Below are 19,267 nucleotides of genomic sequence, written 5' to 3'. Positions count from 1 at the left end.
CACAGAGACCATCTTCCTGACACTGACCGTCTGAACTATATGGGCAGTTTAAGATAAAAATTCCCAGGTCTCACTCTTGGAGCTCCTGCTGTGATATTTTGTTACAAGGGCTTCCTAAATAAATTAGGATACATCCATACAGAGCACCACACAGCAAATAATTAAAACCAATGAGGAAAATGGTCTGTATCTGTATCTTTCATGCGATAAAAGCTACAGAAAAATAATATATATAGTATGATCCCATTTATGATGAACAAATAGATAACTGCTGACGTACAGGTGTAAGTCTATCTGCAGGCAGACAGAAGGGCCTGGAAGGATTCACAGAAGGCTGAGTACTGTGAGTCTCTGGAGAAAGGACTGGGCTCAGGGAAATGCGGTGGGAGGGAAGACCGTCGGCTAGGAGGGCCTTTAGCTTTATCTCTGCTAATGTGATTCAACCATACAACTAATAACAAAGAAGACAGAAGAAAAGAAAACTCCAGCATGACTGCAGGTGAGTGAGAGAGCCAGGGTCAGAGCCCACCCAGGATGCAGAGTGAAAACCCAAGTACGGGCTCCATCCGGGGACGCGCCGTGACCCAGCTCCTGCATCCTCCCTGAGCTCTGTTTCCGCTTCTGGAAAGCCCTGGGGCCATCCTGTCGCCCCCGAATGCTGCTTTGAGATCTAGTACTTTAACTGCCAGTCTCCATAATAGCAACTTTGGGTTTGGGGACTGCAAAGGGAAAATTCAGCTGAAATTTGTTGCTAAATTGAAAAAGGACTACTTTGGGCATGAGGGACACACAACCCTGCACGTCTCAAACAGCAAGTCTGAAAACCCAGTGGCCCCTCAGAACTCCCGGTTAGAATGCCATGAATCCGACCACTAATGGGATGCTCCCCTTCTCACTCCCACTCTTGGACTTACAAAGAGCTCCTTGCCCACGATCAAAGTTGGCCAATTATCACGGAAACGATCCTAAAAGCAGAGACTGTTGTGCCTGGACTGTGGAGAAACATATTCTTATTTCAGCAGTTTCTCTAAGGGCTCTATCAATTGGGTTTAATTCTTACCGTTCCTCCCAGTGTTAGATACTTTATTATAAACTAATGACATTTTCTTGCATGAACTTGGCCAACATCACTGAGTTATTACCTTCTGGTTAGGAGGCCAGGGCTCAGAAAGAATGGCCGCCTTTGTGTGCTCGGGTGGGTGAGAAGTAGTCGGAGTCTAGAATAGCAACCAGCCAGGCAGAACAGGGAGAGTCTGTGGGCAGCGAGGCCGCCAAGCCCGCCGGGGATGGCGTGTCCGGAAGGCCAGCATGTGGCCCTCTGTGGCTGTGCTGGCTCCCCCATGCCACGGGCTTCCAAGTTTGGAGTCATTCCTACAGGCTCTGACACTGGCAGGGCCCTCCGGAGAAACCATCTCACTCCTCCTCATAAAATCACCTTCAAAGGTGCACAGTGACAAGGAGCACCTGCCCACAGAGACGGTGAGAATGTGCAGAAGCTTTCCCGTTACGAGTCTGGGGATCTCTTAGAGACCAATTACTGGGTCGGCTCAGAATCCAAGACCCGCCACTTTCCTAAGGCTTTTCCAAGAACGGCATTAACATTCCGAGGTGCAACTGAACAACTTCTTTCAGCCAGCGTTCCACATTCGTGGCCAAGAGGACCTCAGACATTAAAGGTGGACCTGGAAATAGTGACCCCTCTGGACGGCGCCTGGACGCAGCAGCCACCCCCACACACACACATTTTTCGACCTCACACAATAACCAAGTACCTTTTAGATCGCATGTGCATCTCCTTCTCTGAAATGTATCTTTCTTTGGGTTTGAACAAGTTATCTGGAATGAAATAGAAAGAGGATTAATTTGGGAAGGTTTGGATATCACGCATTTCTAGAGAAACACTGTAGCGGACTTTGTGCACATTTTGTTATTGATCCTTAGTCTAAGGCCCAACCTGCTACTGACGGTGCAGGACTCAGGAGACACTCATACACCAGAAACGCTTATATTGAAACTGACAACGAAGATTGGTCGATTACAGGTCTAAACACAGGCAAGAGGTACAAGGTTGACATCTAACATACTTTGCAGACAGTGACCCTTCTGCATGCCTCAGGTAGCAACGGTCATCGTGTGCAGAGGGCAGTGACCAAACTGTGCTTCACGGTCACCGTGGGTGCAGGTCCCTGGGTGTCAGGCGGAAGATCTCCCCACGAGACTCCTGGTGCTCCTGAGGATAAGGAAATCTCCCAGCCATCACGAGAGCATTTTGAGAGCAGGAGTTGATGCTCATAACTGGGACCCTCCATCAGGGACCCTCAACCTCCACATCCATTCTCACGGGGGACCGGCCCTTTCGAAATCAGAAAATGCAATGGACAGCAACACAGGACGAATGTCTGTCTTGTGTCCCTTGAGAGTACAGCGTGACTGAAAATCACTATGAGTCTGGAATGTTTTCCAGTGAGAGGACACGTTAGTAACCACAATGATGTTTACAGATGGCACACTCAAAAATAATATGTATTTTTTAAAAATAGTGTATACCCTTTTGTAATAACTCAAATTCCCACATGGCTCTCGGCCCTATAGACCAGCCAAGAGTCTGTCACACAAAAAAGCTCTCGGGGCTACGTGTCGCCTGGAGTACATCTGAGAAGCTGCCACACTTTCTGGAACACCTGGACAGTGACCAGTTCACCTCCTCCATGCACATAAGCAGACAGACAAGCCAGCACCCTAGCGAAGCATCACAGAGTTGACATGGGCTCCCTGTGATCCCCCGTGAAGACCCCATGTACTTCCATTAATCTCTCCACGTGAGCCTGTGCCCTCACTCAGCACTCCCGCAGAGCCCCCCCCGAGGCTTCTCGGGCTTGCAGAATTATCCACGAATATGCACAAAGGTGGGGGAGAGACAGGGATAAAACACATTTCTCCCCTCTGGAGAAACAAAACACAGCTACCGATTGACAAACTGGAAACATCACAACAGCTGACTTGTATTCTGTCTAGTTATTTAACATAAAAGAAAAAAATGCGACCATTACTTAACTTCAAAGACAAGATTCAAAGGAGAAATAGGAGAGAGGACCAAAAAAAAAAAAAAAAAAAAAAAAAAAATCAATGGAATTTTTCCAGCTCAGGGAAAATGTCCTCAGTGTTTGGAAAGGCATGAGAGAAAGGAGCAGTCGACACCACCGTGAAGATTTCCAAGATGCCTCCCAGTGCCCACCCTCGGCTTTCACTCCCACTAGGGCCAGCCCAGCGTGGAGAGCCTCAGAAACATCTTGATGACTTTCCCAAAGAAACAGGATGCCGCCTTCAGGCAGCCAGGTCTTGGGGAAGCAGTTCTATGACTGCCTGAAGACTCCTACTCAGGCAAGGAGAAGGAACCTCTACAAAAAAAAAAAAAAAAAAAAATCAGATTCAAGTCTGGAGTAGCATTCCTCAGGACCTACTCAAGATCAGGGCACCACCAACCCAGAGAGATAATGGTGCTCCAAGGGAATAAAAATGTTACAAATATAGTTTGTAACACTTAAAAAATATATTTATAACATTTTAAAACTCTTAATCCAATTGTATGTTGTCTACTTTGGGACATTATATATATATTTTTTTAAGTTTATTTCTTTAGAGCACCTGATACCACAACGAAGCTTTGGTTTTATTTCCAAGAGGAAACAAAAGCAAATGCAAGCTCCTTGGCACCTCCACTGTTTTGTTTTCTGAACTCTTCGTGGCCTGCTGGGCCTCAGCAGAAATTTAAATTCGGGGTGCAGCTGCCCGTATTAGGTGCCAAACAAGCGGGTCCGCATGCAAGAGGCCAGGTCCTCCCTCCCCAGCTGGCGGGCTCCACCCACACTCGCAGGAAGTGTTTGCTCCTTGCAGGCCGACTTCCAGTTTTTGTAACAGCACCAAACCCATCTGATGAGTAGTGAGACCTTTCTGGCGAGGAGGAAAGAGAGAGCAGTGGTTTTACCCTCCTGAGGGAAATTGTTTGAATAAAGCAGTGTCTTGCCAATGGCGCCCAACCTCCCCAGAGCACACGGAACCCTATCTGGCACTTAAGAGGAGGGAACGGCATGGGGTGGGGAGGGAACGGCATGTCGGACCTGAGGGGTCTGTGTTACTATTTATAACAATACCCCTAGCGTCTGGTGGATGTTTCCCTACGTGATCTTCATACCAACCTCGTGACATGTCCATGATTTTTTTTGCATTTTAAGATTGGGGAAACTTGAGCTCGAAGGGCTGTTTCCTGTTCAGGCTCATGAAATCAGAGAGTGAGTGAAGAATCAGCCTGAGTTAGTCCAGCCCCGTCCACACACACCCGTCACCTCAGAACACGGCTCCCCACTCGGACTGCAGAATCTGTCTTTGGGGGCCCTGACGAGCATCAGTGCACTTCCCAGGAGACCGACCCCAAATTTCTTTCTTTTATACTCCTTCCTCCTGCGTCTAATGAGCAACTCCTATCTCACCAGGGAATGCTCAGAAGAAAGAAAAGTAGATAAGATCCTGCCACCGTAAACTTCATTTGTTACAGGGGAAGGGGCGGGGTAGGGGGGCATCAGATCATTAACCAGCCGGCTATCACGTACCAGGCAAGTATTCTGAAGAAATCGAAACATGGCCACATAGTAAAGGGGGACTGGGAAGGTCGGGAGGGCCCTTTGCGGGAGGAGATATTTAAACCACGACCCAAATGACCATGGGACCAGGTGTGGGAGGATCTGGGAGAAGGGGGTAGAGAAGGGAGGCCAACAAGGTCCAGGTGGATACAGCATGAGGGAAGGAGGGCACGAGACATGAGGCAAAGTCAGGCCAGCAGGTGACGCCAGATCAAAGACAGCAACGTCCTCCACCCAGGTATGCTTGACAACTGCTTGGGGACCTTGACCACGACGCACATGTGCAGGCCCCGGAAACAGGACCCAGAATGTCTGGACTATACTACTGGGCACCAAGACTGGGAACCATCTGAACTGGGTTCTGTAAGCCTGTTTAAGGAACTCCGCAAGCCCGGTAAGGAGTTTTCCCTTAGAGCAAGACGGAGGGCCATGTGGGGTTTTAAACAGGAGAGCCGATCTGAGTTGTTAAAAGATGACCAGCGGCTGTTCACACACAAACTTGGGTCGAGGAGCTGCACGCAGTCCATGGGGAAGCAGATCAGGCATCTGCGGCCGGGGTGTGGGGGGACGGGACTAGAGACGGCAGTGTTCAGAGGGTGAAGTGGGGGGACTCCAGCCTCACCGACACTGCCTGTGGGCAAAGCGAGTTGTGGGTTGGGAGAGGATCGGGATGACTTCCAGGCAGCTGGAGGGACCATTCATTTGATGACTGGTAGGCTTTCGCCTCTCCGGTGCTCTGCAGTAGATACACAAAGGTTGCTAAGACGAAGGGCTCAAAGCCCAGGGTGACAGCCAGATAAGTAAGGCCTTTGGATGCCAGGAGCAACAGTGTGCATGGGGTAGAGAGCTCCTGGGGGAGTGGTCAGCCTTCTGGGGGAGGAGCCAGTGGGCTGGAGGCAGGGTGACCCCGGGGGGAAAATGCAGCAGGGCCCCTGGGACCTGCCTGCAGCAAAAGATGGTTCTCCAAGCACACACACATGCAACAGGACCCACTGGGGCATCGTTTCAAGGAATGGAAACCGTCCTGCATGTGCTTTGTTCAGAAATACAGCAAATTGCACCTGTCAATTCTCTTCGAAGGAAATTCTGCCTTTACGAAATTAAAGTGGTGAGAAAAATATCCAGCCTGCTTGTTGGTCTTTTATGGATTTTCCTTGAAGTGCTGTTATTCCAACTCACTGAGAGAGAGCAAAGAGAACCATGGTTGTATTTACCTCTCATTAACATCCAAATAGAGGAGGTTTGGGGTTGGTTTTCAGTGTTTTCAATAAAATTACGGCGGTAAATTGCCCATTTCTGTATTTCTGGGAAATCCTTCCCCCTTTCCCCCCCAATCTGTGGTGTGTCTGGTTCATGATTCTATCCAAGCCACGGGGCCTGTTGATAATTTAATTTGGCAAGGCCAGACACACTTAAGCCCTTGCCTGTTTCAAGGTCAGCCAATAACCAGCTACCAAGCCTTTAGGGCCTCTGAGGCTGTCGTGGGCGAGCCGCTGAGCAAAGGCTGAGTCTGGAGACCCCCTTGATCTCTGTAAACACACATGGGTGTTTATTAATGACCCTCACCTCCTGTGTGTGTGAACACACACACACACACACACACACGTGGCCTCTGCAGTCGGTGCCACCAGGAGGCAGCAAGGGTCACCCACACGCCAGTAGGATCACTTGTTTATGGGGCCCGGGTTCTTCTCCCTCCACAGAGCCCTCTCGATCTACAGCTCTGCTTGCAAAGCTTCCTCTTCCCTATTGAACAAGTCATCTCAATGATCAAGTTCACATTGGATTTGTAACTACAGTGCCCTCCCAGAAGCTCAATCTCACTGTCACCCTGAACACTTGGAAGAATCGTCAAGTGCTTGCTTCCCCCACCCCCCTGCCCTTAGAAGCACCGAAACCAAGAGATGCCTGTTAGACAGAATCCAGCAGGGAGACAGCCAACTACTTTGGAGGATCAACACCAAGGCTACAGCACTCAGCCTCTTCGATCAAAGACCAGGCCTCCCAAAACGAACAGAGATGGGGTGTGGGTTTGGGGGGAAAGTTTCTAAAGGTTTTCCCCTAAAAAAGGAGCCTAGTATCTGTGTATTCTGAGATCACAAGACTGTTCACTCTGTCAGCTTCAGAGCCAAGGAGCAGCTGACCATCCTGTCGCCGGAGTAATTACATCATAGTTTTCAAGAGTTAAATCCAGTTACTTGCACATGATTTCTATTCAGCCTGCTTTGGAGGGACCTTGAATTTGCTGGACACAGGCAAGGACAGAGTGGTCTAGCTTGGACTCATTAGCTCTCCAGAAATGAGACGGTACACACTGCCCTGTACGAAGGCGAGTGGGAAGACTCTTGGGCTGTCTGACTCTGATGTGCTCTTACGATAAAATCTTGTACTGGGTAAACGCTCTCATTTTTCTCAGACGACTTGTAGCCTTCCGGGGACTCCTGCTCTGAATGACAGTTCCACCCGCTGGGCAGCCAACGCTGGGGCCTGGAAGGTGGGGGACGTGGCAGAGAGGCTGACATTGATGTGAAAAGGATGCTCGTGCCAATTACCATCCAGCTACACAAGAGAGATGCTGACGTCAGAGATGCAGGGAGGCTCTCAGATCCTTCCGGTGAAGGCATACACCATGAAGAAATGAAGAACAGGGCGCCTGGGTGGCTCAGTCATTAAGTGTTTGCCTTTGGTCCAGGTCATGATCACAGGGTCCTGGGATCGAGCCCCACGTTGGGTTCCCTGCTCAGTGGAGAGAATGCTTCTCTCTCCCTCTTCCCCTCCACCCCCCCCCACTTATTCTAATAAATTTTTAAAAAAATTTTTAAATTAAAAAAAGGAAATGAAGAATAAACCAGAGGTCCCCAGGGATACTGATTTCTCTCTTCTCACGTTCAGTTTGAGAAGCAAGGTATGAAGCCTCCTGGTTCAGGAAGTGACTCGGTCTCTCCATGGAGAGCTCACCTCTTGCTCAGAGAGTTGTCCTTGAGTTTAGGGCCGGGGCAGGGGTGCTGGTGGTGAGAACAACCCGCCAAGAACACTAGCAGCCCATGAGACACCCCCCATAGATCTTCATAATGGGAGAGCCCTTGCTGTGCCCAGGCACACGGGCCCCAGGGACGGACACTTCAGCTACCCCAGCTAGAGGAACCAGGTCCCCAAGTCCCACAGGTCAATGAACAACATTTTTGGAGAGAAATGGAGTCTTAACGCAATCCCTGGTTCTATCCTGCCATCGGACCAAAAGCAGCCACCCAAGCCCTTCCTTGCCCACTTTGTGATTCTAGGCTTGGTTTTCAGCTACCTGCCAGGCCAGCTCTCTTCCCAAGTGACACGGAACCCCTAGAGGACAAGGGGGGTATTTCTTCTATTTTTTTGCTTCCTCATCACTCCTCCACCCCATACCCTGGCTCCTTTCCATCCACACTCCATCCCTATGGCCAAAGACAACAAATGTCAATATTTTTTGTATTACCTGGTTACTCCTCAAAGACCCAGCAAAGGACAAAGGGGTCCAAGGCTCTCTGCTAGCTCTCATAAAAGCCACAAGGACACAAAGGAAGGTGAGCTGTATCAGTCACACCTCTCCTCGGCATTGCTCCTACCTAAGCTCTTGGCATAGACAAGGACACTCCTTCTCCCATCATTTCATGCTGTCGCATTTGTGACATACTTTCCAAAGGGACTGTGACTGGCTCCTTTCCTCTGATGGACTTTGTGCAGGGTACCAGCATGATGGCATTATTACGGATGCCAGGGGAACCTACATGGAGACAGGGTTAGGCAGGGCCTATCAATGGACAATCTTCCGACGAGGCAAACCCAACCAAAGACCAGGAAGTTGGCACCAATCTACTGCCCAGAGGGGCCCAGGGCCCTCAACCCTTGCTTCCTGGCACTGCTAGAACAAAGGGATACAAGTAAGGTGAGTAAAATCTCTGTTCCACAGTCCCAGGTTTCTGTGGGAAATGGAAGACTTAAACTCTGCTTGGGGTTTCCTTAGTGAAGCATGGCAGCTATTTCCATAAGCAAAGATTCCTAGAGCAATATTTCCAAAGAAATATTGGAACTCCAATATCTGGACTCTCAAGAATTGGATAAAATCATTCCAAGGTCAAAAAAGCTTAGGGCAAACACTGTCAAATGAATGTAAGCAGCCTTCACGGTTGCACAACTTATCAGTGTCTTTAACAGTTATAATCATCAGTTTTCAAAGTTACTGTGTGTAGCTATAGAACAAGATTTAATCTATCCTAAAAAGAAAACATGGTGTATTTTCCCCATATTTTTGAAAAAATGTGTGGGTGTTAAATGGCAAGTTTAAATTACTCATTTAAAAGTATTTAACAATGGCTCAAATCACCCACTTCACCATAAAACAGCAACAGTTAGTGAAAAATCTGAAAGATTAACTATTGATATGAGAGTCATTGTTTGCTCCAATTCCAGGGTTTGCCAGCATTTTTAAGAGAACCACAAAATATGGTGATTTATAGATGATGAATAAACTTTCCTTCTCATTGCCAAGTAGATTTATATCCTCAGTGTCACTGCAAGGTTTACTACTGAGCTGCACTGCGAGATAAAAGGGAGATCATTTGGAAAATAAAATCCAGGCAACTGGGAAAAGGAATCTCCCAGAACATTATTTCCCCCTGTACCACTCTGTAATTCCTGTTTCCACCTTGAACGGCTTTAATTGGAAATAACACTGTCCTTTGAATCCACAGACGTAAACTGGTCTTTTCTTTCCATGTTTCTTGGAAAAAACACACCACCTTTATCATCAGTCTGTGAAGGGCACCGTCACAGCGTACGTGTAGGTAACTCTGAATCAGGGCAACAGTCTTTTAGCTAATTCATGCTGCTGTTTTCTCTGCAGGCTGATGAAGTAAATTTACAATTACTTTTATCTGATAAGCACATTAAAAAATTCCTTTGTGAGTAATAACGGGAGAACTACCTCCAAATATTTATTCAGATGTTTTATGGGAAAACATTCCCCAGATCAGACCAGGCAATAATAGGGACAATGCGGCTGGGGCTCAGCTCAGCCGCACGATGAACACCACATTTCTATTACTGCGATGACTTCCCTGCCATCTCATATCTGCTGGGTCACTTCTCCAGCTCGATGCTCAGGGAATGCAAATTCATTTTAATACTCGCTCCAGCCAAGATCATCAGTCTGAAGGCAGATCTGCTGGAGGAGGATTTCTGCAGTGCCTGCAGCAGAATTCCGTTCCTCTACTGGTCCGTGATCTGAATGGCTCCGACTTGGATCACCTTGGGAAGTGTGGATAATGCAATTCAGATGACTTCAGTCTGTGGCGCCGCGCAGCAGGACTGCCCAGAGCGGCTTTGTGCGGCACGCGCCCATCAGCACTTACAATCTGGGGAGACTTTACTGGCTTCCCCACCTGACCATAATCCAAAGTGGAGAAGCTAAGAAGCTTGGGGATCCAGAGAGATACAAGTGTCATGAGCGCTCAAATGGAAGGAGGGGGCGGGGGACGGGATGGGAGTATCAGGGAGAGCTTCCTGGAAGAAGGGGATATTCGTCATGGGTTTTCTACACATTCGCAGGTTAGGGGGACAACCTGGGTGGGCCACGAGGAGGATCCCTTCAAGCAGAGAAGAGCGAGCTGAGACAGAAGCACAGTGGAGAGGACTGTGTTGGAGCACTGCTGGGTTCTGGACGGGCTGCGGTAGCGACCGTGATTCATAGAAGGCGAATCACCCAACACCACATGGTCCAGGTCAGGCACTACGGGAAGCAGAAGAAACGGTCTTGGGAGTAAGAGATGAGAGAAGAGGCTGGAGTTAGGCTGGGCCAGCGAGGTGAGGCAAGATTCTGTAGGGCAGAGACAAGGAGGACAGATAAGGCTTCTATCAGGTGGTTTAGGGACCCTAACTTAAGGAAGGACAGCTAAGGAGATCACCTGGGGGTGGGGGGGCAGAGTCAGGTTGGGAGGGGTCCAGGTCACAGGGTGGGGATGGAATCCAGGGGGGCTCAGGGCTAGACTCCCCATGATGAAGAGGGCAAGGCTGGGTAGCGGCAGCGGGAGCAGACGAGAGCCACACACAGGTCAAGCGGGGGATAGCGAGGACTGCCTACCCCTGTGGGTACGGAGCCATCTGCTCCCGGCAGGTCTGTACCCCTGCACCTGAGGGTGCTGCACCCCATGCTTTCCGTTCATCCCACCCAGACTCATTCTGTAAGGCAGAAGCAAGGCCTAACTCTGAAGCATTCCAATTCCCAGGTCGGGGCGGCCTTTAAACACGACCAACCCCCGGAACCCCGGGAGCCGTGCAGGGATGATGGGGAAGGCTTGCCTACCGTCCAGTGACTGTGCTGAGCTGAGCAGGAAGAGCCCTCCCGTGGGGAGGTGAGGCAGGCCCTCAGACGGCAGAGGCCTTGACCTCAGAGCCGGCCAGCAAAGCCTGCCTCGACCCTCCTCCTTCCGCTTCCCTGGCTCGCTCTCCTCCTTCTCCCCTCCCTCCTCCAGAATTCAGCCGCCACGTTCTACCGATTCCACAACCACAAAACCTGTCACATCTGCCCCATCCTGTATCCCACTGCCCTGTCTGACACCATCCCGTCCCGTCCAGCCTGCAGCCTATCTCGCCTCGGCTCTTGACCTCAGAGTAAGGTTACATCTGGAAGCAGCATTCACAATCCCTGTTAGCCCTCTGGGGCTCATCTGTGGCCCCTCTGTCTCCCCCTCTGTCCCCTACTCTGCAGTTCAGTCTGAGCTGAACCAACACCCTCATGCCCCACCCCCAACCCCATTCACCCCACCCTGCACCATGGTGCACCCGCACAGCCTCATCCCAGGGCGGTCTGGAGGTCTTCCCAGCAGAAGCCTCCCCACAAGGCGGGGAGGTCCATGAGACCAGGACTGTACCTCACAGTGAGTTCTCAAGAAAGGCTTGCTAAGTGATGGATGAGAAGGCTCCCGGGTCACTGCCACGGGCACACAAGGTTGGCCCAGGTGGCTCCGGGCAAGGAAAGAGAACTACAGCCGGCAAGACCATAAAGGCAGGTGGGGCAGGTGGGGTAGACAGAAACTTCATCAGGCTACTTCCTAGTCTCTCTGAAGTCTCCGTTGTTTGTGCAGATGCCCATCTACAAAGAGGGAGCCCAGTGAACTCACACAGGCATGCACACATGTACACGCATGTCCCTGCCCTGAGCCTTAAAAACCGCTCAGAATTCATGAGTCAACCGGAAGCCGAGTTGGCCCCATGGCCCTCGCTGTCCTCGTCCCTGCAGGTTGGGTGCCTGCTGTCCCAGCAGTCCCCACCCCATGAGGCATTTGCTGGCTACCAGAGCGCCCACCTGAGCCGAAGACGAGACTGTTGGGCGGACCCCAATGATAGGAGGCAGCCAGCCCAGCTCGGGAAAGCAGCCCCGTCTTCCTCCTGACCAACGTCTTGACGCTGTGGCCAGAGCTCGTTCACACGTATGATTTATTAACTAATTTAGCATGTAAGAAAAACATCTGCATTTCGCTTTTATCATCTTGCCAGAAGACAGGCTGAAGACAAGATGTGTACTGTAGACTTGTTTAATGGGGCCCTAAACACTCCCTTCTCCCTTGCCCCGGCTCACACGAGACTCGGGCTCCAGACGTTGTCTGATTTAACTGACCTACACAAACAAACAGAAGCATAAAGCTCTCATCAACACATAAATACCACAGGGAAGGGCAGAGTGGCCATAGAGTCCCGCCCGCAGCACCCTAGCTGCTGGAACTACCTCAGAACTGGGGAGCTACAAAGGTACCTCGGTTATTTAAAAGAACTGACTGGGTCTGATCACCCTTTATTATAGATGAGTTGAAGATGTTCATTTAAAGTCAACTTCATTAAAAGATGTCACTGAATGTGAACTTCTAAGATCTGTTTAGGGGGAAATGCCACGGATGGACAATGTAGTAGGTAGAAATACGTCTCCCCAAAAAGACAAGTTCAAGTCCTTACCTCCCAACCCAACCTGTGATGGTGAGCTCACTGGGAAGCAGGGTCTTTGCAGATGTGTGTGAGTGAGAATGGTTCACACTGGATAAGGCCGGACCCTGATCTCGTGACTGGTGTCCTTCTAAGATGAGGAAATTTGAACACAAAGACACGCAGACAAGGGGAGACGGAGAATGCAGTGATGCATCTGGAAGCCAAGGAACACCAAGGCTTGTCAGAAGCCACCAGAAGCGAGAACACAGCCAGAGCGCAAATTCTCCCTCCGAGCCTCCAGCAAAAAAACAACCATTTAGATATATTCAGTTTGGATATTTGGCCTCTGGACTCTGAGAGAATAAATTTCCATTATTTTAGCCTCCCAGCCTGTGGTCACTTGTTAAAGCAGCCCTAGGGAGGACCACCGGGCATCTCTCTAATATTGGCAACGGTGGAAATCCTGGAGTACCCGGCACTCACCGTGGGCACAGCTGGAAGGCAGTTGGCCCGGGGGATGGAGAGCCCAGCACCTGCTGCTGAGGAACGGCCCCACACAGAAGATGCTCCTGAGTGTCTCTGGGTCCCCATTTCTTCCCACACAAAGAGATCAGACTAAAAAGGAAGCTTATCAGATGCCATTTTTCATATGTGGAGCCACGGAGCTCCGCAGAGGCACTGTTTTGTTTGTTGACAGCACGTTTGTTAACCATTTATTAACAGGCAGGATCCTCAGAAATGCCAAGGTCCAGGGGCCCGCACATCATAAGCACCCTTGTAGTCCTTCCCGGGACAAGCGCAGATGTCCATGGGCCCAGGGGCTCCCACGTGTGGCCGATGGTTCCTCGTGGTGACTTGAAAATTCTGCACCTGAACCTGACTGCGCGTTATTGAGCAAGAGACTTTAGTCCCCAGGACGACACACCTCAAATCGAGCCTGGATCTGCCAAGCAGCTCGAGACGCTGGTGAGATGCATTTTCAAAGAGGAAAAGTCTTTGCACGTACATTTTGTTGATTTCCTTTTTAAAAAAATTTTTTTAACGCATACCGGAAAATGTCACTGGGAGGGAGCAGCAAATGTCCTGCCCAATCCTGCGCCACGAGAAGGATGCTCCCTTGCCCGAGGTCTTCTGACCTGCAGCACCGTGGGTGGATGAAGGAGACAGCCTCCCCACGGGCCAAGGAAGTGAGCAGGAATTCTGGAATAACACCCTTTGTCCTCTGTCACCCAGGCTCCCCTACAATGTCTGTAATGTTTGCTAAGCTGCATTTTATTGAATATGGTTATTTCCCTAGAGGACTTTTATTCTGATTTATACCTATGATTTCACCTCCTGGGGGCGAGAACATTTTCCTAGGAAGAAAGATCCTGTTCCTCTATCCAAAGGAATAAAAGGGAGGTTCCCCCAGGCCTCCAGATTTTCAGATTTGGGTTGGCAGGCCGTCTGTATGTGCTCCGATGTCCCCATTTTTGCTCTCATCTCTTCTTGTTATTCTTGCTGCTTTAATAGTCTGTTTATAAGCTCCATGAAGAAAGGACCAAGGCCAGTCTGGCTCACGGTGCTATCCCAGCTCCTGGCATGGTGCCTGGCCCCGAGAAGATTCCTGAGTACTCCCTGTCTAATGAGCATATGCGTGCGGCCCCTCACAGGGTCAGCTCAACCCTGGCTCCGCGGTGTTGGGAGAGCGGGCCATCCACACTCTGAGCTCACAGCAGGAAAGGGGTTTCAAGATGACGAATGTTGACACAGACAAGCTGGAGTCAACCTCTCACCCTGAGATCTGTTTTGCAATCTATAAAGGGCAAAGGGGATCTCTTGCAAATGTCTGTCAGGAGCCAAGAATTTGAACTTGCTACCCTGGCTGCTACACTTGTATGGCTTCTTTCCCAGCGACGGTGGTAAATTTGTGTCCCAAGCTAGTTCTGGAGAATTCAGTGCCCTCGGTAAGCTCCCACAACGGCGGGCTTCTGGGGCAGGCTTTGGGATCCTGAGATCTGGATGCGCGGTGTGACCGGAGTCTGCCGCATGTTGGGGGTATCACGTGTACCACTGCCGGGGGTGAAGGTCCCGGCCCCTCGGACACCCCCCACCCAGTCTCACCTGCCCTCCCAAGCCCCCTGTGGCTTACCACTAAGAGGGTGGGGAACGGTGAACTGCTTCTTGTTGGCGCGGGCAGGAAAGAGACTCTGCTTCTGCCCCAGGTTCTCCTTCCGCTGGGCTTTTCTCTGCTGTACCATGTGTTCCAGCTTCTTCAGCCGTTCTTGGGAACGAGAAATGAACTGGGGCTTCCGGACTTCCAGCGCTTCCTGACGGCAGCAAGAAAATATTTTATTTTTTTAACAGAAGTGATGCGGGCAAGTCATGCATCCCTCTGATTTGGTCAAGAAGCTGACCAAAAGCACAAGCTTTAAGGACGACGGGCCACAGGGCACCCGCACCCCAAGATTTTCTGCCCCCGCCTCCTGTGGAGACTGTGACAGACGTGTTGATGATGTAGGTCCTGCTGGCGGTCCCAGCCGGCCCCAAGGGCCCTGCTGCAGCATGACTGCCTAGCCACTGACAGCGAGGTGGCAAACTTCTACCCATCCCTTCCTCCCTGCACCATCCATTCGGTTTCCAACAGCCTGAACTCTGAGTGCCCTGAGCTCCAAATTCCAGAGTAACGGGGTGGGGAGGGAAGGAAGGCATCATGAGTCACTAGCTTCTGCTGGGGGCTGGAAGCCTCACGCGGACCCAGATCACCCACCGGCATGAAATTCATGCCTGTCCAGGAGAAACTGTCATCCTGGCTAACAGGAGTGTCTATTCCCAGGGAGAAAAAGCTGGCCAAGTAGCTTTGCCTATGCAAACTGGCTCTCCAAGCTTTCTAGGGGAGGTCTCCATGGCCAGACCTCCACGTCGGCCATGTCCCTCAATATACACCCCCAACCCCTGCACTAAGCCACACGCTCTGGTCCACTGACAAAGAGAAACCACCACGGAGGCAGACCCTGGGCTCCGTGCCTTACGTGGATTCCTCATCTCTGGAAATCCCCACATAGATTCTGAACAGCATATATACTTCTCCCCATTTGATGAATGCAAAACCCAAGGCTTGTAGTGGTTTGGTGGATCTGAGCGATGCCCGTGTTTTCTCCACGCTGCCTTTCGTGGTCTTAACTCCCCAATCCTTGAAAACCTCTGCTTGGGTTGTTCCACTGCCTGGTGTAAGACCCTAGCCACACCCGTCAGTGAGAATCCCAGCTCTCCCAGTGAGCTGTCGGGCCTCCCCATCCAGCCTGAGCCTCTTGGTACCTCACAGACCACATCGTACAAGGGATTCATGTACACTGACAGCCGTGCTGGGCTGTGAGCTCCTGGACGGCGTGGGCCACGTCTCATCCACCCTGTATCCCTCCCTCCACTGCCCTGAGCCCTGCACATAGTAGGTGCTTAGCAAGGCCTCTGGATACGCCACCATGGCAGACCTGTTCCTCAGCCTCACTCCTCGCCCAGCCCTTTGGGAGCTCAGAGCTCCTGTGGGGAGGGCAGAGCAGACTCCACCTGTGTCACGGAAGTGGCCTCGGCAGCTGCGCCAGGAAAGGAGTCTTCTTGGCCACCTGGTCTCCATGGCACCACCCCTTGGTCCCAGGCACACTAGGGCTGCACAGAGAGCCCCTGGGAACAGCCTACTGGCCCAGCGTGGCTGCCCCGGGGGCAACAAGAGTCTCTTACCAGGGACTGACCGAGGACCGCCGGGATGCAGGGCCGACCAATGGCACCATGTCCACACCTGCAGGGACTTTCCTGGACGGTACGCCTGAGTGTACAACATCCTGCTGGTGGGAGCTTTCTCGAGGTTGTCTGCTCTTCTCATTTATATACCTCTATAATTCTGAACTTTAAGAAATGGGCACATATTCCTTCTACAACCAGGAACGGACACCAAGTGAAAGGTTTCATATCCTTGATCTCATGGCCATGTGATTGAGGGCAACCTCCTTAATCTTTCCAAAGCTTAATATCCTTACATGAAGATGAGATCACAGGGCCCAGTGGCCCATAGAGGGGCGGTGTGGAGGGAAGGCTCTGATGCCTATGAGGTGACCTGCCCAGTGTCACCCATCACTTCTCAAGAAATGCTGTCCCTGCTATGATCATTGTTACTACGGATATTGCGGGACCCTCATTCTAACCCAGCCGGAGTAGACATCATTTCTCCGTCACTCACACTGTCAAACAGAGGCCCAGAAAGGTCGGGGGACCTGCCCAGAGTCACACAGCCATTACGGAGGGAGTTAAGCCTCCAGTCTCAGAGGTGAACGTGAGACGACGCCCACGTGGACTTGCCTGGAGAGGTGTCCCCTCCGTGGGGATCCGGCCGGGGGGCACAGAGGGCCTTACCTGCAAGGTCAAGGAGCCCGCAGGTGTTCGTGGACCCTCGGAACAGTCTTCGGACAGGTCAGGGGTCTCTGGTGGCTCAGGGGGCGCTGGCTCCGGGGGCACTGGTTTGGGGGGTGCTGGCTTGGGGGACGCTGGCTCGGGCTCCTCACTCTTCCTGCATTCCTTTATTTTTACAACCAAGTCACAGCACTTGCAATCCCCTGGGAGAGAAGATTTAGAATTCCATTGACAAGGGGCAGCAAGATTTTCCCTTGGCTCCTCGTACCATGAGACACAGAAGACAATTTGGAAAATAGAAACCCCCGTGCTTATTAATGGGCCTCGTTAAGCGATGAGCTCCCGCCTCAACAGAGCCCCTCCCCCCCGCCGCCAGCTGCCCTGGTCACAGGGAGGAAGGTCCGTGGGCCGCCGGACTTCGCGACCAGCTACTTATACCACGGAGGTATTCCCTCGGCTTCCAGGGTTCAAAATGCCTTTGTTCACAATGAAACGAAACTTTTCTACTCCGGGCTTCCTATTATGTGTGCCCTGTGCAATTATTACAGCTCAGTTGTTTGGGGCCGCGTGTTAATTTATCTTACATTTGCTACACTGATGATGTAAGACCGAAGGACGGTGCTCCGTTATTTATCCCTCCCCTTCGTTTGCCAGTGACCACCCCTGCTTTACGTGTATAACCGGAATGATCTCTCTCCCTTTCTCTCTCAATGCTGGATCTGGCCACTTCCCGACACCATTTTGACCTTCCCTTGTGGAAAAGGTCAGGGAGCGCATGGAGTCAACAGCGCTTTGGGCAGGGCGGCCTCTGGCGTGTGGAGGGACGGATTAACACGGATTCACCGACCCCTTGCTGCTCCGCCAGGAACACACCGTCCCTTCCAGCTGGGCCAGCCCACTCTCCCTAGGGGAGCTCCCCTGCCCCCCTCCGCACCACCCCCCAACACAGCCTCCCCCACCCCCAGGCCTGAAACTCAACAGCATCTTACTCCTCACCCATATGTCCTCCTCTTGCCACAAAGCCCCTCGATTCCTGGACCCAGGGTCCTCCGACCTACAGGCTGAGCCCCATCGTTAGGAAGTGCCCCTCTTCCCAAAGCAGGCTCCATCCCGCCCGCCGTGTGTCCACGCGGCAGAACACGCATCACACGCCCAGCAGCACTGGTTACCCGGGCAGGTCATAACGGGATGTTCTGACACCACAAGCCTGTGGCTCCTCTGAGGGCTGGACCACATCATAGTCACCGTGCATCTCTCCATGGGGGCAGCCCAGGAGCTGCCAGGAGCGGGCTCTGTCGGGGGTGGAGCGGGGGCCCTCAGGAGGCCGGCGGGGTCGTGGGCTGCAGCTCCGTGGTCCCCTGAATCTCTTACGCGAAGCCCCTGCTAGAGCACCCGCCGTCCGTGCCTGGATCCCCTCTGGACTGAGCCAGCGGTCCTCGCTCTGACACGAGTCCACCACGTCCCCTGAGACCTTCAGGTCCCGCAGGCAGCCCGGGGCTCCCGCATCTTGTTCGCGGCGGTTCCGTTTCCCGCTATCGCCTTGCACAAGGGACCAACTACCTACGACGTAGAGGTTCCCAAATCATTCTCTTTCCTTCCCGCAGGCATTTGCTCTTGTGCTTTCTGGAGGGTCTCCCTGTTGCTCCCCTATTCCCGCTTCCGGCCTAAGAGGCTGGTCCAGATACCCGTCCCCCAAGTCCCCCGCAGCCAGAGGTAACTACACACCTCGGACCACGCTGTCCCCCTTTCCTGCCGTGGACTTTCCTCTGCTTTACCTCAACCACAGGGACGCCACGGTGCCTCGCATACTTTCCTTCCTGCACTCCGCCACCAGAGCCCGCAACCCAAGGGCAGTGTGGGCATGACCGTGTCCATCAGTGCTCCCATCAGTGCTCCCTTGTGTCTTCGAAGTCTCACCACTGTGGCCTCTCCTCCAGTCTGCGCTCCTTGGCAGGGCCTCAGCCCCCGGCCTTACCCTCTCCCTTCCGTCCCACCCCACCCCCCATCATTCAGGACAGTCTCCTTCAGAGCAAATCTAATTAGCTGTCTGCCCCTCAAGGGCTTGGCCCCACCTTTAGTCCAACCCTGAGTGGGTTTTAAGGATTTTCCAACTTGACCACGTAACCTCAGACTCTCATTAAGCCCCGTCCAGCCTCCTAGGACTTTGGCCCCCCCTGATCTCAAATCAATCGTATCCTTTCTATCAACTCTTTGCTTTGTGCATGGCTTTCCCTCAGTCCTCCATGCTCTCTGGTCTGATTTATAAGCTCCTAGTCAGCTTTTGAGTCCCTGCTCAG

At 51.9% G+C, this 19,267-nt stretch overlaps 1 protein-coding gene across 1 annotated transcript in view; it reads right to left on the bottom strand.

The window, feature by feature from the left end:
* The window catches only part of LOC308355464 ((E2-independent) E3 ubiquitin-conjugating enzyme FATS), a gene marked incomplete at its 5' end in the record, with an annotated part of 203,689 nt that overhangs the window by 2,401 nt on the left and 182,021 nt on the right, over positions 1 to 19,267 (bottom strand). The window contains 3 exons of the mRNA XM_080823688.1: positions 1,773 to 1,836; positions 14,719 to 14,896; positions 16,974 to 17,173. Of these exons, the coding sequence (XP_080679814.1) occupies positions 1,773 to 1,836; positions 14,719 to 14,896; positions 16,974 to 17,173 (442 nt within the window). The remainder of the gene's footprint in view (positions 1 to 1,772; positions 1,837 to 14,718; positions 14,897 to 16,973; positions 17,174 to 19,267) is intronic.

This window comes from Martes martes, assembly GCF_963455335.1.
Source record: "Martes martes genome assembly, chromosome: 14".
In the NCBI taxonomy this organism is placed as follows: Eukaryota; Metazoa; Chordata; class Mammalia; order Carnivora; family Mustelidae; genus Martes; species Martes martes.
This window is presented reverse-complemented; position numbering and strand designations above follow the sequence as displayed.